The sequence below is a fragment of the Oncorhynchus kisutch genome, unplaced genomic scaffold, assembly GCF_002021735.2.
Source record: "Oncorhynchus kisutch isolate 150728-3 unplaced genomic scaffold, Okis_V2 Okis07a-Okis12b_hom, whole genome shotgun sequence".
Lineage (NCBI taxonomy): Eukaryota > Metazoa > Chordata > Actinopteri > Salmoniformes > Salmonidae > Oncorhynchus > Oncorhynchus kisutch.
This window is the reverse complement of record NW_022261984.1, coordinates 12,493,809-12,518,808: the sequence shown is the minus strand read 5'-3', so window position 1 is coordinate 12,518,808 and position 25,000 is coordinate 12,493,809. Positions and strand designations below refer to the sequence as shown.

Sequence of the window (25,000 nt, the reverse complement as noted above, 5' to 3'; positions counted from 1 at the left end):
ATTCTCACCCATCTACACACAATACCCCATAATGACATCACAATACCCCACAATGACATCACAGTACCCCACAATGACATCACAATACCCCACAATGACATCACAATACCCCATAATGACATCACAATACCCCATAATGACATCACAGTACCCCACAATGACATCACAATACCCCATAATGACATCACAATACCCCATAGTGACATCACAATACCCCATAGTGACATCACAATACCCCATAATGACATCACAGTACCCCACAATGACATCACAATACCCCATAGTGACATCACAATACCTCATAATGACATCACAATACCCCATAATGACATCACAGTACCCCACAATGACATCACAATACCCCATAATGACATCACAGTACCCCACAATGACATCACAATACCCCATAGTGACATCACAATACCCCATAATGACATCACAGTACCCCACAATGACATCACAATACCCCATAATGACATCACAGTGCCCCACAATGCCATCACAATACCCCATAGTGACATCACAATACCCCATAATGACATCACAATACCCCATAATGACATCACAATACCCCATAATGACATCACAATACCCCATAATGACATCACAGTACCCCACAATGACATCACAATAACCCATAATGACATCACAATACCCCATAATGACATCACAGTGCCCCACAATGCCATCACAATACCCCATAGTGACATCACAATACCCCATAATGACATCACAATACCCCATAATGACATCACAATACCCCATAATGACATCACAATACCCCATAATGACATCACAGTACCCCACAATGACATCACAATACCCCATAATGACATCACAATACCCCATAATGACATCACAATACCCCATAATGACATCACAGTACCCCACAATGACATCACAATACCCCATAATGACATCACAATACCCCATAGTGACATCACAATACCCCATAGTGACATCACAATACCCCATAATGACATCACAGTACCCCACAATGACATCACAATACCCCATAGTGACATCACAATACCTCATAATGACATCACAATACCCCATAATGACATCACAGTACCCCACAATGACATCACAATACCCCATAATGACATCACAGTACCCCACAATGACATCACAATACCCCATAGTGACATCACAATACCCCATAATGACATCACAGTACCCCACAATGACATCACAATACCCCATAATGACATCACAGTGCCCCACAATGCCATCACAATACCCCATAGTGACATCACAATACCCCATAATGACATCACAATACAACATATCCACATATCACTACATACACAACATATCCACATATCACTACATACACAACATATCTAGGTCAAATGGGGGAGCGGCGTTGTGTCGTGACGTGTTGATTTATCTGGGGGGGGGGGGGGTTTAAAGCTAGGTTTTCTGTTACCTTGAGCAGTCGGAGATGGAAGGGAGTGCCATGCCATTTATGACTCTATATAATACTGTGCATTTTATTGTTGTTGTTGTTCTGGATTTGGGGACTGTGAAAAGACCCCTGGTGGCATGTCTGGTGGGGTAAGTGTGGGTATCAGTGCTCTTGTCTAAGTTGATTATGCAAACAATTTCCAACACACTTGTTTCTTATAAAAACCAGGAAGTGATGTCATCAGTCTTCTCTTCTTTTAGCCAGGGAGAGAGAGAGAGACTGGCATGCATTGTATTGATATTAGCTCTCTGGATAGAGTGAAGAGCTACTCTACAACATATCACTACATACACAACATATCACAACATACACAACATATCACTACATACACAACATATCACTACATACACAACATATCACTACATACCCAACATATCACTACATACACAACATATCACTACATACACAACATATCCACATATCACTACATACACAACATATCCCTACATACCCAACATATCACTACATACACAACATATCACTACATACACAACATATCCCTGCATACCCAACATATCACTACATACACAACATATCACTACATACACAACATATCACTACATACACAACATATCACTACATACACAACATATCACTACATACACAACATATCGCTACATACACAACATATCACTACATACACAACATATCCACATATCACTACATACACAACATATCCACATATCACTACATACACAACATATCCACATATCACTACATACACAACATATCACTACATACACAGCATATCCACATATCACTACATACACAACATATCTACATATCACTACATACACAACATATCCACATATCACTACATACACAACATATCCACATATCACTACATACACAACATATCACTACATACACAACATATCACTACATACACAACATATTCACATATCACTACATACACAACATACACAACATATCCACATATCACTACATACACAACATATCAACATATCACTACATACACAACATACACAACATATCCACATATCACTACATACACAACATATCAACACATCACTACATACACAACATATCTACATATCACTACATACACAACATATCAACACATCACTACATACACAACATATCTACATATCACTACATACACAACACATCACTACATACACAACATATCCACATATCACTACATACACAACATATCCACATATCACTACATACACAACACATCACTACATACACAACATATCCACATACCACTACATACACAACATATCTACATATCACTACATACACAACATATCCACATATCACTACATACACAACGTATCCACATATCACTACATACACAACATATCAACATATCACTACATACACAACACATCACTACATACACAACATATCACTACATACACAACATATCCACATATCACTACATACACAACATATCTACATATCACTACATACACAACGTATCCACATATCACTACATACACAACATATCACTACATACACAACATATCCACATATCACTACATACACAACATATCACTACATACACAACATATCACTACATACACAACATATCACTACATACACACCATATCACTACATACACAACATATCACTACATACACAACATATCTACATATCACTACATACACAACGTATCTACATATCACTACATACACAACATATCCACATATCACTACATACACAACATATCACTACATACACAACATATCCACATATCACTACATACACAACATATCTACATATCACTACATACACAACATATCACTACATACACAACATATCCACATATCACTACATACACAACATATCCACATATCACTACATACACAACATATCCACATAGCACTACATACACAACATATCCACATATCACTAAATACACAACATATCCACATATCACTACATACACAACATATCTACATATCACTACATACACAACATATCACCACATACACAACATATCTACATATCACTACATACACAACATATCACTACATACACAACATATCACTACATACACAACATATCACTACATACACAACATATCACTACATACACAACATATCACTACATACACAACATATCACTACATACACAACATATCCACATATCACTACATACACAACATATCCACATATCACTACATACACAACATATCCACATATCACTACATACACAACATATCCACATATCACTACATACACAACATATCCACATATCACTACATACACAACATATCCACATATCACTACATACACAACATATCCACATATCACTACATACACAACATATCTAGGTCAAATGGGGGAGCGGCGTTGTGTCGTGACGTGTTGATTTATCTGGGGGGGGGGGGGGTTTAAAGCTAGGTTTTCTGTTACCTTGAGCAGTCGGAGATGGAAGGGAGTGCCATGCCATTTATGACTCTATATAATACTGTGCATTTTATTGTTGTTGTTGTTCTGGATTTGGGGACTGTGAAAAGACCCCTGGTGGCATGTCTGGTGGGGTAAGTGTGGGTATCAGTGCTCTTGTCTAAGTTGATTATGCAAACAATTTCCAACACACTTGTTTCTTATAAAAACCAGGAAGTGATGTCATCAGTCTTCTCTTCTTTTAGCCAGGGAGAGAGAGAGAGACTGGCATGCATTGTATTGATATTAGCTCTCTGGATAGAGTGAAGAGCTACTCTGTTCTGGACCAGCTGCAGGTTTTCTAGGCACCTGACCATATGACTAGTTGAGATCAAACTAAGGCCTGCAGCACCTGACCATATGACTAGTTGAGATCAAACTAAGGCCTGCAGCACCTGACCATATGACTAGTTGAGATCAAACTAAGGCCTGCAGCACCTGACCATATGACTAGTTGAGATCAAACTAAGGCCTGCAGCACCTGACCATATGACTAGTTGAGATCAAACTAAGGCCTGCAGCACCTGACCATATGACTAGTTGAGATCAAACTAAGGCCTGCAGCACCTGACCATATGACTAGTTGAGATCAAACTAAGGCCTGCAGCACCTGACCATATGACTAGTTGAGATCAAACTAAGGCCTGCAGCACCTGACCATATGACTAGTTGAGATCAAACTAAGGCCTGCAGCACCTGACCATATGACTAGTTGAGATCAAACTAAGGCCTGCAGCACCTGACCATATGACTAGTTGAGATCAAACTAAGGCCTGCAGCACCTGACCATATGACTAGTTGAGATCAAACTAAGGCCTGCAGGACTTTGCTTTATAGAGTGTGGTGTCAACAACACACAACAAGAAGCAAAGCCTCTCTTTAACAGGGGTATTGTGATGTCATTATGGGGTATTGTGATGTCATTATGGGGTATTGTGATGTCATTATGGGGTATTGTGATGTCATTGTGGTCTGTAGTGGGGACGTTTTCTTCTTGTTAAACACAACCCTCTTGTAATTGATCAAGAATAACCCCCTGGCACAGACGCCAGTTCAAAGTCTAGTTTTCCCCCACAATTAAATTCTAGGGAGACTATAGATCTCCGTCCGTTCGTACACCAGTACTTACAGTATGCTAGTCACACACAATACATCAGACGCCACTGGGCTAATTTTGACAAAACGATGATGCGTCTGGCCATAGATCTGGCCTTTACAAAACGATGATGCGTCTAGCCATAGATCTGGCCTTTACAAAACGATGATGCGTCTGGCCATAGATCTGGCCTTTACAAAATGACACTGATTGGCCAAAAGGGGGGGGGCTATAGTAATCAACTGAAATTCCAAACATTGAACAAAATGGGTGGGGGGGGGGGGGTATTGTGATGTCATTATGGGGTATGCCATAATGAGGGGGGGGGGGGGGGGTCACGGTTTTCTTTCGTCAAAGGAGAGGAGGACCAAAATGCTGGGGGGTTAGAGTTCATGGTTTTTTAATATGAGAAACTCAACATGAACACATTTACAAAACACAATAAACGTGGCAAAACCCAAAACAGACCTATCTGGTGCAGAGAACACAGAGACAGGAAACAATCACCCACAAAATACCCAAAGAATATGGCTGCCTAAATATGGTTCCCAATCAGAGACAACGACAGACAGCTGCCTCTAATTGAGATCCAATCTAGGCAACCATAGACATACAGAACTACCTAGAAAGGAAACAGCCCCATAAACATACAAAAAACCCTGGACCAGATAGAAAACACATAAATCCCCCATCCGTCACACCCTGACCTAACCAAGATAATAAAGAAAACAAAGATAACTAAGATCAGGGCGTCACACCCTGACCTAACCAAGATAATAAAGAAAACAAAGATAACTACGATCAGGGCGTCACACCCTGACCTAACCAAGATAATAAAGAAAACAAAGATATCTAAGGTCAGGGTGTCACACCCTGACCTAACCAAGATAATAAAGAAAACAAAGATAACTACGATCAGGGCGTCACACCCTGACCTAACCAAGATAATAAAGAAAACAAAGATAACTAAGATCAGGGCGTCACACCCTGACCTAACCAAGATAATAAAGAAAACAAAGATATCTAAGGTCAGGGCGTCACACCCTGACCTAACCAAGATAATAAAGAAAACAAAGATATCTAAGGTCAGGGCGTCACACCCTGACCTAACCAAGATAATAAAGAAAACAAAGATAACTAAGATCAGGGCGTCACACCCTGACCTAACCAAGATAATAAAGAAAACAAAGATAACTAAGATCAGGGCGTCACACCCTGACCTAACCAAGATAATAAAGAAAACAAAGATAACTAAGATCAGGGCGTCACACCCTGACCTAACCAAGATAATAAAGAAAACAAAGATAACTAAGGTCAGGGTGTGACAGGTGCTGCATCGTCCTGGTGGAAAGCATGTTACTGTGGCCTTGATTGGATTTACATTTGTTTGACGTGAATTACAACAACAAAAATGTCACCATGTAAATTGGATGAAAAAAAGACAACATCCCCTCACGTTGACAACTTTTTCTTAAACCGATCAGTTTTCCACATCTTCACATTGATGTTTTGGGTTTGAAACAATGTTGATTCAACCAGTTTTTTTGCCCAGTGGGAAGATTTAGAAGGCTCTATTGACAAAAAGAGAGTAGGCTATATCAGTACATATCCCTGTCTAGCTGTAGAATCAGAATGAGTAGAACAGGCATCTCTGTGGTCTTAAGGCAGGGGCGGACTGACCTTCTGGCATTTCTGGAAAATGCCAGATGGGCTGGTCTATATGTAGCCCAGTGGGCCTGTCTAACTTTTTTTTGTATTTTTTTGCCCAAAATTATAATTATTTGGATAAAAATGGTGTGTGTTATAAATTCCAAGGTCGACATCTGGTCCCAGTCCACCCCTGGTCTATAAAAGCATGATAACCCTATGAGCTTAGTGAAAGCTATGCTTCCCATGTACCTTTCATTCAATTGGCGACATTGTAAACAATCCCCCTTGACACTAGCTAACAACTGCGCAAACTATCGGCTGGCCCCTCGGTGGGTGGCTGGCCCCTTTCCCCGCGTGTGTTTGGCGTGTTTTCTGGAGGGGTAGAGTGGTGTGTGTGTGAGGGCCTCCGGTGAGGGGGGGTTGGCCGCTAAAAAGTAATTTTGGAAGTGACCCCAACTGTCAGGAATTGGACCGGGCAGCGGGTGCGCGCACACACACACACACACACACACACACACACACACACACACATACATACACACAGTCAGCTGTTCTGAGCTATGTCAGAAGATGACGGATACATTTGTAGTGGAAGGACAAGTTAAATTCAGAGATGGGAAAAAGGTTCTTATCACCTTTAAAATTACATCTTCAAACGTTTCCCGGAAGTTAACCGTTAATACAATAACGCGTGGATTTGACTGTTTGATTTATTTCCTTTAACCGTTGCTTTGCAGTGGAAGAGTCGTTGGGTCGCGTTGCGGAAGCCGTCCCCAGTCGCAGGTAGGTCTACGAAGCAACCAACTAATACTACATGTAAAAACGTCTCCCAACATTAAAAAATAATGTAGCAGTCTTTTTAAAATGTTTTCTACTGTAATCTTTCACCAATAAGATTTTCAGGAATTAAAAGTAAGCGCGACTTGTCAATGTGTCATATGGCGACGCGCCAACCGGAGCGCATAGTGCAAATATCACATAACCACGGTTACACGTGTGTGTGTGTGTGTGGAGGGGGTGTCGCGCTACACTTAACACATGGATTTAAAAAGTTATACGCTTCTGTTTGCCTTTAACACAAACGCCGTGAGAAGACTGGGCTAGTTGGTTTAACAAACTGTTTTAGCATGTATTTCAACGCTTAGACCACTTACAGGACTTAGTTGTGTCCAAGCAACAAAGTCAGGCTAGTTTAGCTACCTGTGCTACTTATTTAAAACCAACGGCTTACATAAGAAGTATACCATATCATTCTGGCTAATTGCTTTCCCTGGTGTGTGTGTGTGTGTGTGAGACTGTGTGTGTGTGTGTGTGTGAGACTGTGTGTGTGTGTTTGTTAGTGTGTGTGTGTGTTACAGTGTGTGTGTTACATTGTGTGTGTGTGTGTGAGACTGTGTGTGTGTGTGTCTCTGAAGAGCAGTGATAAGATGAGAATAACGAAACAGACTGACACAGCTGTGTTTGTAATGGTCCTTTCTTCAGACATTGTCTCTCAGTGGACCTAAATGGTGTATTGTCTCTCAGTGGACCTAAAAGGTGTATTGTCTCTCAGTGGACCTAAAAGGTGTATTGTCTCTCAGTGGACCTAAAAGGTGTATTGTCTCTCAGTGGACCTAAAAGGTGTATTGTCTCTCAGTGGACCTAAAAGGTGTATTGTCTCTCAGTGGACCTAAAAGGTGTATTGTCTCTCAGTGGACCTAAAAGGTGTATTGTCTCTCAGTGGACCTAAAAGGTGTATTGTCTCTCAGTGGACCTAAAATGTGTATTGTCTCTCAGTGGACCTAAAAGGTGTATTGTCTCTCAGTGGAATTAAAAGGTGTATTGTCTCTCAGTGGACCTAAAAGGTGTATTGTCTCTCAGTGGACCTAAAAGGTGTATTGTCTCTCAGTGGACCTAAAAGGTGTATTGTCTCTCAGTGGACCTAAAAGGTGTATTGTCTCTCAGTGGACCTAAAAGGTGTATTGTCTCTCAGTGGACCTAAAAGGTGTATTGTCTCTCAGTGGACCTAAAAGGTGTATTGTCTCTCAGTGGAATTAAAAGGTGTATTGTCTCTCAGTGGACCTAAAAGGTGTATTGTCTCTCAGTGGACCTAAAAGGTGTATTGTCTCTCAGTGGACCTAAAAGGTGTATTGTCTCTCAGTGGAATTAAAAGGTGTATTGTCTCTCAGTGGACCTAAAAGGTGTATTGTCTTTCAGTGGACCTAAAAGGTGTATTGTCTCTCAGTGGACCTAAAAGGTGTATTGTCTCTCAGTGGACCTAAAAGGTGTATTGTCTCTCAGTGGACCTAAAAGGTGTATTGTCTCTCAGTGGACCTAAAAGGTGTATTGTCTCTCAGTGGACCTAAAAGGTGTATTGTCTCTCAGTGGACCTAAAAGGTGTATTGTCTCTCAGTGGACCTAAAAGGTGTATTGTCTCTCAGTGGACCTAAAAGGTGTATTGTGTCTCAGTGGACCTAAAAGGTGTATTGTGTCGAGTCATCAACATGTTCTAGAACAACACCGTGACAGAGAGGGAGGGCTGTCCGAGGGACATAACAGACCAATTAGACCCCACCGTGACACAAGGCACTTGTGTTCTGGAATATATAGAAAGTGATTCTAATTCTAAGAGTGATTCCCACCAGACCCTGTGTTCCAATGCCTTTGAGGAGACTGATTGGGTGCCAGTGTGGCTGTTTATTGGACATTTCCTTCCTTGTTGGGGCTGTGCTGTTATGTCCCTCCCTCTCTGTCACGGTGGGGTCTAATTGGTCTGTTATGTCCCTCCCTCTGTCACGGTGGGGTCTAATTGGTCTGTTATGTCCCTCGGACAGCCCTCCCTCTCTGTCACGGTGAGGTCTAATTGGTCTGTTATGTCCCTCAGACAGCCCTCCCTCTCTGTCACGGTGGGGTCTAATTGGTCTGTTATGTCCCTCGGACAGCCCTCCCTCTCTGTCACGGTGGGGTCTAATTGGTCTGTTATGTCCCTCGGACAGCCCTCTCTCTGTCACGGTGGGGTCTAATTGGTCTGTTATGTCCCTCGGACAGCCCTCCCTCTGTCACGGTGGGGTCTAATTGGTCTGTTATGTCCCTCCCTCTCTGTCACGGTGGGGTGTAATTGGTCTGTTATGTCCCTCGGACAGCCCTCCCTCTCTGTCACGGTGAGGTCTAATTGGTCTGTTATGTCCCTCAGACAGCCCTCCCTCTCTGTCACGGTGGGGTCTAATTGGTCTGTTATGTCCCTCGGACAGCCCTCCCTCTGTCACGGTGGGGTCTAATTGGTCTGTTATGTCCCTCGGACAGCCCTCCCTCTGTCACGGTGGGGTCTAATTGGTCTGTTATGTCCCTCCCTCTCTGTCACGGTGGGGTCTAATTGGTCTGTTATGTCCCTCCCTCTCTGTCACGGTGGGGTCTAATTGGTCTGTTATGTCCCTCCCTCTCTGTCACCGTGGGGTCTGATTGGTCTGTTATGTCCCTCCCTCTGTCACGGTGGGGTCTAATTGGTCTGTTATGTCCCTCGGACAGCCCTCCCTCTCTGTCACGGTGGGGTCTAATTGGTCTGTTATGTCCCTCGGACAGCCCTCCCTCTGTCACGGTGGGGTCTAATTGGTCTGTTATGTCCCTCGGACATCCCTCCCTCTGTCACGGTGGGGTCTAATTGGTCTGTTATGTCCCTCGGACAGCCCTCCCTCTCTGTCACGGTGGGGTCTAATTGGTCTGTTATGTCCCTCGGACAGCCCTCCCTCTGTCACGGTGGGGTCTAATTGGTCTGTTATGTCCCTCGGACAGCCCTCCCCCTCTGTCACGGTGGGGTCTAATTGGTCTGTTATGTCCCTCCCTCTCTGTCACGGTGGGGTCTAATTGGTCTGTTATGTCCCTCGGACAGCCCTCCCCCTCTGTCACGGTGGGGTCTAATTGGTCTGTTATGTCCCTCCCCCTCTGTCACGGTGGGGTCTAATTGGTCTGTTATGTCCCTGCCTCTCTGTCACGGTGGGGTCTAATTGGTCTGTTATGTCCCTCGGACAGCCCTCCCTCTCTGTCACGGTGGGGTCTAATTGGTCTATTATGTCCCTCGGACAGCCCTCCCGCTCTGTCACGGTGGGGTCTAATTGGTCTGTTATGTCCCTCCCTCTCTGTCACCGTGGCGTCTCATTGGCCACTTCTCTCCTGATGTAATACATCTATTCTGAACAATTCCACAACAAATAAATAAAAACACACATCTAAGTAAGGAATGGAATAATAATATATGAATATAAATATAGTGATGTCAGAGCGACGTAGATTAAGGTGCAGTTTCTGGTAAGTGGATTTGTTTTTTTTTAAAGACTACAGTTTCCTAAGGACTAGAAGCGAGGCAGCCCTCTCCATTGTGTTATGTGTATTGGGAAGGGAGGATGGGTGTGACGCCCTGACCTTAGTTATCTTTGTTTTCTTTATTATCTTGGTTAGGTCAGGGTGTGACGCCCTGATCTTAGTTATCTTTGTTTTCTTTATTATCTTGGTTAGGTCAGGGTGTGACGCCCTGACCTTAGTTATCTTTGTTTTCTTTATTATCTTGGTTAGGTCAGGGTGTGACGCCCTGACCTTAGATATCTTTGTTTTCTTTATTATCTTGGTTAGGTCAGGGTGTGACGCCCTGACCTTAGTTATCTTTGTTTTCTTTATTATCTTGGTTAGGTCAGGGTGTCACGCCCTGACCTTAGTTATCTTTGTTTTCTTTATTATCTTGGTTAGGTCAGGGTGTGACAAGGGTGATGTATGTGTTTCTGTACTGTCTAGGGGTTTTGTAGGTTTATGGGGCTGTTTACCATCTAGGTGTTTATGTATGTCTATGGTTGCCTAGATTGGTTCTCAATTAGAGGAAGCTGTTCATCGTTGTCTCTGATTGGGAACCATATTTAGGCAGCCATCTTTTTTGGGGTATTTTGGTGGGTTATTGTCTATGTCTAGTTGCCTGTATCTGCACATTTATAGTATAGCTTCAAGTTCATTTTGTTATTTTGTATAGTTTGTTTCAGTGTTTCTTCGTCTTATTAAAGAAGATTTATTCATATCACGCTGCGCCTCGGTCTCCTCCGTACGACGAACGTGACAATGGGTGGGCAATGTATATGTAACAGTGTAGCTTCCGTCCCTCTCCTCGCCCCGACCCGGGCTCGAACCAGGGACCCTCTGCACAAGTCAACAACTGACACCCACGAAGCATCGTTACCCATCGCGCCACAAAAAAAGCCACGGCCCTTGCAGAGCAAAGGAGGAACCAACTACTTCAAGGTCTCGGAGCGAGTGACGTCACCGATTGAAATGCTATTACCACCGCTAACTAGCTAGCCATTTGACACCTGTTACTTATACATTGAGCACTATAGTAGTCTGGTACCAGCAGGTGTGATGTGTGTTGAGGTGCGGAGAATCAATGCAGGTGGTCAGTCCAGTTCAAGTGTTCAGCAGTCTGATGACTTGTACATAGAAACGGTCTCTGAGCCTGTTGGTGTCTATATCAATAGTTAGTCTGCAGCTGGACCAGGATCACTCAGCTGTGTTAGCGTTGCTACGACAGCAGGAAGTCTGTATTGACAGTGTTAGTTGGTCTACAGCTGGACCAGGATCACTCAGCTGTGTTAGCGTTGCTATGACAGCAGGAAGTCTGTATTGACAGTGTTAGTTGGTCGACAGCTGGACCAGGATCACTCGGCTGTGTTAGCGTTGCTATGACAGCAAGAAGTCTGTATTGATAGTCTTAGTTGATCTACAGCTGGACCAGGATCACTCAGCTGTGTTAGCATTGCTATGACAGCAAGAAGTCTGTATTGATAGTCCTAGTTGGGTCTACAGCTGGACCAGGATCACTCAGCTGTGTTAGCGTTGCTATGACAGCTTTGTTGACTGACTATGTACAGACTCATCTCTATAGCAACCACTTTGTTGACTGACAATGTACAGACTCATCTCTATAGCAACCACTTTGTTGACTGACAATGTACAGACTCATCTCTATGGCAACCACTTTGTTGACTGACAATGTACAGACTCATCTCTATGGCAACCACTTTGTTGACTGACAATGTACAGACTCATCTCTATAGCAACCACTTTGTTGACTGACAATGTACAGACTCATCTCTATAGCAACCACTTTGTTGACTGACAATGTACAGACTCATCTCTATAGCAACCACTTTGTACATTGTCAGTCAACAGACTCATCTCTATAGCAACCACTTTGTTGACTGACAGTGTACAGACTCATCTCTATGGCAACCACTTTGTTGACTGACAATGTACAGACTCATCTCTATGGCAACCACTTTGTTGACTGACAATGTACAGACTCATCTCTATGGCAACCACTTTGTACATTGTCAGTCAACAGACTCATCTCTATGGCAACCACTTTGTACATTGTCAGTCAACAGACTCATCTCTATGGCAACCACTTTGTACATTGTCAGTCAACAGACTCATCTCTATGGCAACCACTTTGTACATTGTCAGTCAACAGACTCATCTCTATGGCAACCACTTTGTACATTGTCAGTCAACAGACTCATCTCTATGGCAACCACTTTGTACATTGTCAGTCAACAGACTCATCTCTATGGCAACCCTTTTGCTGACAGATACACACAAGAGGCCTATATGTATGATTTACATTAGCATGTTAGACTATATTATCAGGAACATGTTATTTACAATCTGTTCCAATTTGAAAAGTTGCCAATGAAGAACCCACAACGGTACAACATTTAAATATATACATTAAACTTATGGTGTCTATAGTACGTTTAAATATATGTGTAAATCATTGATACCGCTTCAAAAATCATAAGCCAGCCACATCCCTGATTGGTTAGCCTGTTTTGACATTGGAATGAATGTTTGTGATTCATATCGATGCCACATAGAACCAACTTATCTGGGTTTTAAACGGCCTAAAGGGGCAGTTGACCTGATTTCCATCAAACTTGTATTTCATACTTGTATGTAGGCTGGCTGTAAATGAGAATTGCTCTCATACAACCAGGACTAATTGAGAATTGCTCTCGTACAACCAGGACTAATTGAGAATTGCTCTCGTACAACCAGGACTAATTGAGAATTGCTCTCGTACAACCAGGACTAATTGAGAATTGCTTTCGTACAACCAGGACTAATTGAGAATTGCTCTCATCCAACCAGGACTAATTGAGAATTGCTCTCATACAACCAGGACTAAATGAGAATTGCTCTCATACAACCAGAACTAATTGAGAATTGCTCTCATCCAACCAGGACTAATTGAGAATTGCTCTCATACAACCAGGACTAATTGAGAATTGCTCTCATACAACCAGGACTAAATGAGAATTGCTCTCATACAACCAGGACTAAATGAGAATTGCTCTCATACAACCAGGACTAATTGAGAATTGCTCTCATACAACCAGGACTAATTGAGAATTGCTCTCATACAACCAGGACTAATTGAGAATTGCTCTCATACAACCAGGACTAATTGAGAATTGCTCTCGTACAACCAGGACTAAGGGCAGACCAGGGCAAATCAAGTTCTATATTGTTCTGTTACCTATTAGAAGGGGTTATTGTTCTGTTACCTATTAGAAGGGGTTATTGTTCTGTTACCTATTAGAAGGGGTTATTGTTCTGTTACCTGTTAGAAGGGGTTATTGTTCTGTTACCTGTTAGAAGGGGTTATTGTTCTGTTACCTGTTAGAAGGGGTTATTGTTCTGTTACCTATTAGAAGGGGTTATTGTTCTGTTACCTATTAGAAGGGGTTATTGTTCTGTTACCTATTAGAAGGGGTTATTGTTCTGTTACCTATTAGAAGGGGTTATTGTTCTGTTACCTGTTAGAAGGGGTTATTGTTCTGTTACCTGTTAGAAGGGGTTATTGTTCTGTTACCTGTTAGAAGGGGTTATTGTTCTGTTACCTGTTAGAAGGGGTTATTGTTCTGTTACCTGTTAGAAGGGGTTATTGTTCTGTTACCTATTAGAAGGGGTTATTGTTCTGTTACCTATTAGAAGGGGTTATTGTTCTGTTACCTATTAGAAGGGGTTATTGTTCTGTTACCTATTAGAAGGGGTTATTGTTCTGTTACCTATTAGAAGGGGTTATTGTTCTGTTACCTGTTAGAAGGGGTTATTGTTCTGTTACCTATTAGAAGGGGTTATTGTTCTGTTACCTATTAGAAGGGGTTATTGTTCTGTTACCTATTAGAAGGGGTTATTGTTCTGTTACCTATTAGAAGGGGTTATTGTTCTGTTACCTATTAGAAGGGGTTATTGTTCTGTTACCTATTAGAAGGGGTTATTGTTCTGTTACCTATTAGAAGGGGTTATTGTTCTGTTACCTATTAGAAGGGGTTATTGTTCTGTTACCTATTAGAAGGGGTTATTGTTCTGTTACCTATTAGAAGGGGTTATTGTTCTGTTACCTATTAGAAGGGGTTATTGTTCTGTTACCTATTAGAAGGGGTTATTGTTCTGTTACCTATTAGAAGGGGTTATTGTTCTGTTACCTATTAGAAGGGGTTGTTGTTCTGTCTATAGAATTACATATTAGAAGGGGTTATTGTTCTGTCTATAGAATTACATATTAGAAGGGGTTGTTGTTCTGTTACCTATTAGAAGTGGTTATTGTTCTGTTACATATTAGAAGGGGTTGTTGTTCTGTTACATATTAGAAGGGGTTGTTGTTCTGTTACATATTAGAAGGGGTTGTTCTGTTACATATTAGAAGGGGTTATTGTTCTGTTACCTATTAGAAGGGGTTATTGTTCTGTCTATAGAATTACATATTAGAAGGGGTTGTTGTTCTGTTACATATTAGAAGGGGTTATTGTTCTGTTACCTATTAGAAGGGGTTGTTGTTCTGTTACCTATTAGAAGTGGTTATTGTTCTGTTACCTATTAGAAGTGGTTATTGTTCTGTTACCTATTAGAAGGGGTTATTGTTCTGTTACATATTAGAAGGGGTTTTTGTTCTGTTACCTATTAGAAGGGGTTATTGTTCTGTTACATATTAGAAGGGGTTATTGTTCTGTTACCTATTAGAAGGGGTTATTTTTTATTTATTTGAGTTTTTAGGGGGTAGGTCTGCTTTAATATTGTAGGTTGTGGCTTCTATCAATGTCATTTCCAATCACTCATATATTTTTGTTATTGTAAATATATTATTTTAAATATATATATGTTTTCTTTTATAATTGTCCCCTAACCACCTCTCCCCTAATTAACCACCTCTCCCCTAATTAACCACCTCTCCCCTAATTAACCACCTCTCCCCTAATTAACCACCTCTCCCCTAATTAACCACCTCTCCCCTAATTAACCACCTCTCCCCTAATTAACCACCTCTCCCCTAATTAACCACCTCTTCCCTAATTAACCACCTCTTCCCTAATTAACCACCTCTCCCCTAATTGTAGTAAACTAATGAACAACAACACTTCTACTCCCAGCTTATACATACTATATACATGTTACAGACACAGTATATTTTACATTAGTTATCTTGTTGTTATTAGTCCCATCCTTCAGCTCCCCTCAACCCCTCCCATCTATCTCTGACCACCATCCAGTCCTTCAGCTTCCCTCAACCTCTCCCATCTATCTCTGAACACCATCCAGTCCCATCCTTCAGCTCTCCTCAACCCCTCCCATCTATCTCTGACCACCATCCAGTCCTTCAGCTCCCCTCAACCCCTCCCATCTATCTCTGACCACCATCCAGTCCTTCAGCTTCCCTCAACCCCTCCCATCTATCTCTGACCACCATCCAGTCCTTCAGCTCCCCTCAACCCCTCCCATCTATCTCTGACCACCATCCAGTCCTTCAGCTCCCCTCAACCCCTCCCATCTATCTCTGACCACCATCCAGTCCTTCAGCTCCCCTCAACCCCTCCCATCTATCTCTGACCACCATCCAGTCCTTCAGCTCCCCTCAACCCCTCCCATCTATCTCTGACCACCATCCAGTCCTTCAGCTCCCCTCAACCCCTCCCATCTATCTCTGAACACCATCCAGTCCCATCCTTCAGCTCTCCTCAACCCCTCCCATCTATCTCTGAACACCATCCAGTCCTTCAGCTCCCCTCAACCCCTCCCATCTATCTCTGAACACCATCCAGTCCTTCAGCTTCCCTCAACCCCTCCCATCTATCTCTGACCACCATCCAGTCCTTCAGCTCCCCTCAACCCCTCCCATCTATCTCTGACCACCATCCAGTCCTTCAGCTTCCCTCAACCCCTCCCATCTATCTCTGACCACCATCCAGTCCTTCAGCTCCCCTCAACCCCTCCCATCTATCTCTGACCACCATCCAGTCCTTCAGCTTCCCTCAACCCCTCCCATCTATCTCTGAACACCATCCAGTCCCATCCTTCAGCTCTCCTCAACCGCTCCCATCTATCTCTGAACACCATCCAGTCCCATCCTTCAGCTCCCCTCAACCCCTCCCATCTATCTCTGATCACCATCCAGTCCTTCAGCTCCCCTCAACCCCTCCCATCTATCTCTGAACACCATCCAGTCCCATCCTTCAGCTCCCCTCAACCCCTCCCATCTATCTCTGATCACCATCCAGTCCTTCAGCTCCCCTCAACCCCTCCCATCTATCTCTGAACACCATCCAGTCCCATCCTTCAGCTCCCCTCAACCCCTCCCATCTATCTCTGAACATCATCCAGTCCTTCAGCTCCCCTCAACCCCTCCCATTCCCAGTCCTTCAGCTCCCCTCAACCCCTCCCATCTATCTCTGAACACCACCCAGTCCCATCCTTCAGCTCCCCTCAACCCCTCCCATCTATCTCTGAACACCATCCAGTCCCACCCTTCAGCTCCCCTCAACCCCTCCCATCTATCTCTGAACACCATCCAGTCCCATCCTTCAGCTCCCCTCAACCCCTCCCATTCCCAGTCCTTCAGCTCCCCTCAACCCCTCCCATTCCCAGTCCTTCAGCTCCCCTCAACCCCTCCCATCTATCTCTGAACACCATCCAGTCCCACCCTTCAGCTCCCCTCAACCCCTCCCATCTATCTCTGAACACCATCCAGTCCCACCCTTCAGCTCCCCTCAACCCCTCCCATCTATCTCTAAAAGGGATTCTATGTCCGTGTGCCCAGGTCAAAATGATTTCACCATCTCTCCTCTCCTCCCTCTCTACCCAGACTGCCTCTCTCTCCTGGTCTACCGGGATAAGTCAGATAAGGTCAGGGGTCGTCGTGAGCGGCTGCAGATGACCTTGGAGGGGATCTGTGGAGTGGAGCCGGGGTTAGGGTACGACGGGGTGGCCTACACCCTCACCATCCTCTGTCTGGGACACACAGTGGGACTGGGCTTCGACAGCAGAGAGGGGCTGACGGCATGGGACGCTAGGCTGAGATACAGCCTGGGAGAAGGTAGGCTGACGGCATGGGACGCTAGGCTGAGATACAGACTGGGAGAAGGTAGGCTGACGGCATGGGACGCTAGGCTGAGATACAGACTGGGAGAAGGTAGGCTGACGGCATGGGACGCTAGGCTGAGATACAGCCTGGGAGAAGGTAGGCTGACGGCATGGGACGCTAGGCTGAGATACAGACTGGGAGAAGGTAGGCTGAGATACAGACTGGGAGAAGGTAGGCTGAGATACAGACTGGGAGAAGGTAGGCTGACGGCATGGGACGCTAGGCTGAGATACAGACTGGGAGAAGGTAGGCTGAGATACAGACTGGGAGAAGGTAGGCTGAGATACAGACTGGGAGAAGGTAGGCTGAGATACAGACTGGGAGAAGGTAGGCTGACGGCATGGGACGCTAGGCTGAGATACAGACTGGGAGAAGGTAGGCTGACGGCATGGGACGCTAGGCTGAGATACAGACTGGGAGAAGGTAGGCTGAGATACAGACTGGGAGAAGGTAGGCTGAGATACAGACTGGGAGAAGGTAGGCTGAGATACAGTCTGGGAGAAGGTAGGCTGAGATACAGTCTGGGAGAAGGTAGGCTGAGACACAGCCTGGGAGAAGGTAGGCTGAGACACAGCCTGGGAGAAGGTAGGCTGAGACACAGCCTGGGAGAAGGTAGGCTGAGACACAGCCTGGGAGAAGGTAGGCTGAGATACAGCCTGGGAGAAGGTAGGCTGAGATACAGCCTGGGAGAAGGTAGGCTGAGATACAGCCTGGGAGAAGGTAGGCTGAGATACAGCCTGGGAGAAGGTAGGCTGAGATACAGCCTGGGAGAAGGTAGGCTGAGATACAGCCTGGGAGAAGGTAGGCTGAGATACAGCCTGGGAGAAGGTAGGCTGAGATACAGCCTGGGAGAAGGTAGGCTGAGATACAGCCTGGGAGAAGGTAGGCTGACGGCATGGGACGCTAGGCTGAGATACAGACTGGGAGAAGGTAGGCTGAGATACAGTCTGGGAGAAGGTAGGCTGACGGCATGGGACGCTAGGCTGAGATACAGACTGGGAGAAGGTAGGCTGACGGCATGGGACGCTAGGCTGAGATACAGACTGGGAGAAGGTAGGCTGAGATACAGTCTGGGAGAAGGTAGGCTGACGGCATGGGACGCTAGGCTGAGATACAGACTGGGAGAAGGTAGGCTGACGGCATGGGACGCTAGGCTGAGATACAGACTGGGAGAAGGTAGGCTGAGATACAGTCTGGGAGAAGGTAGGCTGAGATACAGTCTGGGAGAAGGTAGGCTGACGGCATGGGACGCTAGGCTGAGATACAGACTGGGAGAAGGTAGGCTGAGATACAGACTGGGAGAAGGTAGGCTGAGATACAGACTGGGAGAAGGTAGGCTGAGATACAGACTGGGAGAAGGTAGGCTGAGATACAGTCTGGGAGAAGGTAGGCTGAGATACAGACTGGGAGAAGGTAGGCTGAGATACAGACTGGGAGAAGGTAGGCTGACGGCATGGGACGCTAGGCTGAGATACAGACTGGGAGAAGGTAGGCTGAGATACAGACTGGGAGAAGGTAGGCTGAGATACAGTCTGGGAGAAGGTAGGCTGAGATACAGACTGGGAGAAGGTAGGCTGAGATACAGTCTGGGAGAAGGTAGGCTGAGATACAGTCTGGGAGAAGGTAGGCTGAGATACAGTCTGGGAGAAGGTAGGCTGAGATACAGTCTGGGAGAAGGTAGGCTGAGATACAGACTGGGAGAAGGTAGGCTGAGATACAGACTGGGAGAAGGTAGGCTGAGATACAGACTGGGAGAAGGTAGGCTGAGATACAGACTGGGAGAAGGTAGGCTGAGATACAGACTGGGAGAAGGTAGGCTGAGATACAGACTGGGAGAAGGTAGGCTGAGATACAGACTGGGAGAAGGTAGGCTGAGATACAGACTGGGAGAAGGTAGGCTGAGATACAGACTGGGAGAAGGTAGGCTGAGATACAGACTGGGAGAAGGTAGGCTGAGATACAGCCTGGGAGAAGGTAGGCTGAGATACAGCCTGGGAGAAGGTAGGCTGAGATACAGTCTGGGAGAAGGTAGGCTGAGATACAGTCTGGGAGAAGGTAGGCTGAGATACAGCCTGGGAGAAGGTAGGCTGACGGCATGGGACGCTAGGCTGAGATACAGACTGGGAGAAGGTAGGCTGAGATACAGTCTGGGAGAAGGTAGGCTGACGGCATGGGACGCTAGGCTGAGATACAGACTGGGAGAAGGTAGGCTGACGGCATGGGACGCTAGGCTGAGATACAGACTGGGAGAAGGTAGGCTGACGGCATGGGACGCTAGGCTGAGATACAGACTGGGAGAAGGTAGGCTGAGATACAGTCTGGGAGAAGGTAGGCTGACGGCATGGGACGCTAGGCTGAGATACAGACTGGGAGAAGGTAGGCTGACGGCATGGGACGCTAGGCTGAGATACAGACTGGGAGAAGGTAGGCTGACGGCATGGGACGCTAGGCTGAGATACAGACTGGGAGAAGGTAGGCTGAGATACAGTCTGGGAGAAGGTAGGCTGAGATACAGCCTGGGAGAAGGTAGGCTGAGATACAGTCTGGGAGAAGGTAGGCTGACGGCATGGGACGCTAGGCTGAGATACAGACTGGGAGAAGGTAGGCTGACGGCATGGGACGCTAGGCTGAGATACAGACTGGGAGAAGGTAGGCTGAGATACAGACTGGGAGAAGGTAGGCTGAGATACAGACTGGGAGAAGGTAGGCTGAGATACAGTCTGGGAGAAGGTAGGCTGAGATACAGACTGGGAGAAGGTAGGCTGAGATACAGACTGGGAGAAGGTAGGCTGACGACATGGGACGCTAGGCTGAGATACAGACTGGGAGAAGGTAGGCTGAGATACAGACTGGGAGAAGGTAGGCTGAGATACAGCCTGGGAGAAGGTAGGCTGAGATACAGCCTGGGAGAAGGTAGGCTGAGATACAGCCTGGGAGAAGGTAGGCTGAGATACAGCCTGGGAGAAGGTAGGCTGAGATACAGCCTGGGAGAAGGTAGGCTGAGATACAGACTGGGAGAAGGTAGGCTGAGATACAGACTGGGAGAAGGTAGGCTGAGATACAGACTGGGAGAAGGTAGGCTGAGATACAGACTGGGAGAAGGTAGGCTGAGATACAGACTGGGAGAAGGTAGGCTGAGATACAGACTGGGAGAAGGTAGGCTGAGATACAGACTGGGAGAAGGTAGGCTGAGATACAGACTGGGAGAAGGTAGGCTGAGATACAGACTGGGAGAAGGTAGGCTGAGATACAGACTGGGAGAAGGTAGGCTGAGATACAGACTGGGAGAAGGTAGGCTGAGATACAGACTGGGAGAAGGTAGGCTGGGGGGGGGGCAGTAGTGTGTGTGTGTGCCTGTGTGTGTGTGTGTGCGTGCTGAGATACAGCCTGGGAGAAGGTAGGCTGGAGGGGGGGGGCAGTAGTGTGTGTGCGCGTGTGTGTGTGTGCCAGAGTTTGCGAAGAAGTTGGTTTAATATGTACATCTCAGTCTAGACCAGTGGCGGTTGGTGCCGTCAACATTAGGGAGGATTGTTTTTGGTTTGTTTAATGAGCACGGCCTTATTTCAATTACAACAGGTTTAGGTTACTGTCATTCACCCAGTTCAATGTAACAGTGACAGGTTTAGGTTACTGTCATTCACCCAGTTCAATGTAACAGTGATGGGTTTAGGTTACTGTCATTCACCCAGTTCAATGTAACAGTGATGGGTTTAGGTTACTGTCATTCACCCGGTTCAATGTAACAGTGACAGGTTTAGGTTACTGTCATTCATATTCACCCAGTTCAATGTAACTGTGACAGGTTTAGGTTACTGTCATTCATATTCACCCAGTTCAATGTAACAGTGACAGGTTTAGGTTACTGTCATTCACCCAGTTCAATGTAACAGTGACAGGTTTAGGTTACTGTCATTCACCCAGTTCAATGTAACAGTGACAAGTTTAGGTTACTGTCATTCACCCAGTTCAATGTAACAGTGACAGGTTTAGGTTACTGTCATTCACCCAGTTCAATGTAACAGTGACAGGTTTAGGTTACTGTCATTCATATTCACCCAGTTCAATGTAGCAGGTTTAGGTTACCTTCATTCACCCAGTTCAATGTAACAGTGACAGGTTTAGGTTACTGTCATTCATATTCACCCAGTTCAATGTAACAGTGACATGTTTAGGTTACTGTCATTCACCCAGTTCAATGTAACAGGTTTAGGTTACTGTCATTCACCCAGTTCAATGTAACAGTGACAGGTTTGGGTTACTGTCATTCACCCAGTTCAATGTAACAGTGACAGGTTTAGGTTACTGTCATTCACCCAGTTCAATGTAACAGTGACAGGTTTAGGTTACTGTCATTCACCCAGTTCAATGTAACAGTGACAGGTTTAGGTTACTGTCATTCATATTCCCAGTTCAATGTAACAGTGACAGGTTTAGGTTACTGTCATTCATATTCCCAGTTCAATGTAACAGTGACAGGTTTAGGTTACTGTCATTCATATTCACCCAGTTCAATGTAACAGTGATGGGTTTAGGTTACTGTCATTCATATTCACCCAGTTCAATGTAACAGTGACAGGTTTAGGTTACTGTCATTCACCCAGTTCAATGTAACAGTGACAGGTTTAGGTTACTGTCATTCATATTCACCCAGTTCAATGTAACAGTGACAGGTTTAGGTTACTGTCATTCATATTCCCAGTTCAATGTAACAGTGACAGGTTTAGGTTACTGTCATTCACCCAGTTCAATGTAACAGTGACAGGTTTAGGTTACTGTCATTCATATTCCATTCACCCAGTTCATTGTATCATCCATAGGTTTAGGCTACTACATGATACTCTAATTTTCCCTCTACCCATCATGAGGTGGCTACAACCCAGCCTACGAATGTATGTTAACAACGTAGGTGCACACAGGTCGAGAGACAAATTGTCGTAATCAAGGTGACAGACAGTGACACATTCAATACCGCCTGCATCTAGGCTGGTCTGGGATCTAATCATTAGTCCAAACAGTTTCAAAACCTTTTTTTCAAAACGCTTTTTGCAACTAAAATAAAGAGTTTTCTTTTGGACAAATTCAAGTAGGTCCCTCCCGGGTTTCGTTCCATTTGCTTCTGTCGTGGAAATGTCCTCTATTTAACAAATCATGAGCGCAAACCACAACACAAGTCAGAGTTAGTTATCAAAGTCCATCTTTAATTATATCAGCTCCATCACAATCCTGTGACTCTCAGATAAATTCAGTGTCTCCCCAGTGAATTCTCTGAGAGCCCCCTTACAATGCAACTGAGTTCCTTTTAATAGCAAAGACACACATAGTCAGACAGCATAGACATAATTCATCGTTCAGCTTTTGTCTCCTTTCCCAAACCCCCAGAACCATAAACCAAATCCTCCATATCAACAGGCATATATCAAATTGTCATTTAGATACAACCCACTCTAAATACAAACTCCTGGACAAACTCACGGAGAGGAGGGTGAGGCTATAGGTTAAGATAGAAACAACATAAGCATAGAATGATTCCAGACACTGCAACCTTCCTTTCTCCACTGGGAAAAAAGGTAGGGAGTGAAAGATATGTTTACACATGATGACACTTTGACCTCTCCCCTCTCAGCGGCCCATGCAACTTAGTTTTGACATAGAACAGATAACTGCAACCTCACCACAGTATTACACAAAAATACCATTCTGATGAGAAGTAACTTACATACATTTGATGACTATTAAACATCTTACAAACGTTACCAACAAATTCTGATCCTTCCACGACACTTTTAAAGAAAACAACAAAATCGACGGAATGAATACACCCGTTATCACCCACACACAGTTCCCTTTCATAGCAGCCACATACAGCATCATCACTTTGCTCGTTGTATAACTCCTTTTAGCATCTACGCTCTCTCCTCCTCCTCCTCCTCCTCCTACTCACCTTTTCCTTTCGCTTGTGGATTTCAGCTCTCAAAACAACAGCTGTCTGTGACCAGGTGCAAAAACGTCCAAGCCAAACCTTCATAGCATAACCGCCAACCGCTAACAGCTAACCGCTAACCGCTAACCGCTAACAGCTAACCGCTAACAGCTAACCGCTAACAGCTAACAGCTAACCGCTAACAGCTAATCACTAACCACTAACCGCTAACCGCTACACAGTCTACATCGTTGTCACCATATTAACGTTATATAGTCAACAAACTAGAACTAACACGGTAGTAAACCCACAATCCAATCCATGTCTACAATCACGCAGTACAGCAAGCAGTTTAGCAGTTACACTGGTGGTCCCCCCATCAATACATTTAGAAAAAACTAAATCTTACCTTGACTTGGAAGAGTCGCTGTGTGGCCTTAGCCAGCTAGCTAACATCCATAGCTAGCTAACATCCATAGCTAGCTAACATCCATAGCTAGCTAACATCCATAGCTAGTTAACATCCAATAGCTAGCTAACATCCAATAGCTAGTTAACATCCAATAGCTAGCTAACATCCAATAGCTAGCTAACATCAATAGCTAGCTAACATCCAATAGCTAGCTAACATCAATAGCTAGCTAACATCAATAGCTAGCTAACATCCATAGCTAGCTAACATCCATAGCTAGCTAACATCAATAGCTAGCTAACATCAATAGCTAGTTAACATCAATAGCTAGTTAACATCCAATAGCTAGCTAACATCAATAGCTAGTTAACATCCATAGCTAGCTAACATCCATAGCTAGCTAACATCAATAGCTAGCTAACATCAATAGCTAGTTAACATCAATAGCTAGTTAACATCCAATAGCTAGCTAACATCCAATAGCTAGCTAACATCAATAGCTAGCTAACATCAATAGCTAGCTAACATCAATAGCTAGCTAACATCAATAGCTAGCTAACATCCAATAGCTAGCTAACATCCAATAGCTAGTTAACATCA

At 44.5% G+C, this 25,000-nt stretch overlaps 1 protein-coding gene across 1 annotated transcript in view; it reads left to right on the top strand.

The window, feature by feature from the left end:
• Positions 1-7,172: 7,172 nt before the first annotated feature.
• LOC116360172 (protein Dok-7-like) overlaps positions 7,173-25,000 on the top strand; it is a 55,311-nt gene continuing 37,483 nt past the window's right edge. The window contains exons 1-3 of the mRNA XM_031814987.1: positions 7,173-7,261; positions 7,375-7,420; positions 17,790-18,020. Coding sequence (XP_031670847.1) covers positions 7,208-7,261; positions 7,375-7,420; positions 17,790-18,020 — 331 coding nt within the window. The 5' untranslated portion in view covers positions 7,173-7,207. The remainder of the gene's footprint in view (positions 7,262-7,374; positions 7,421-17,789; positions 18,021-25,000) is intronic.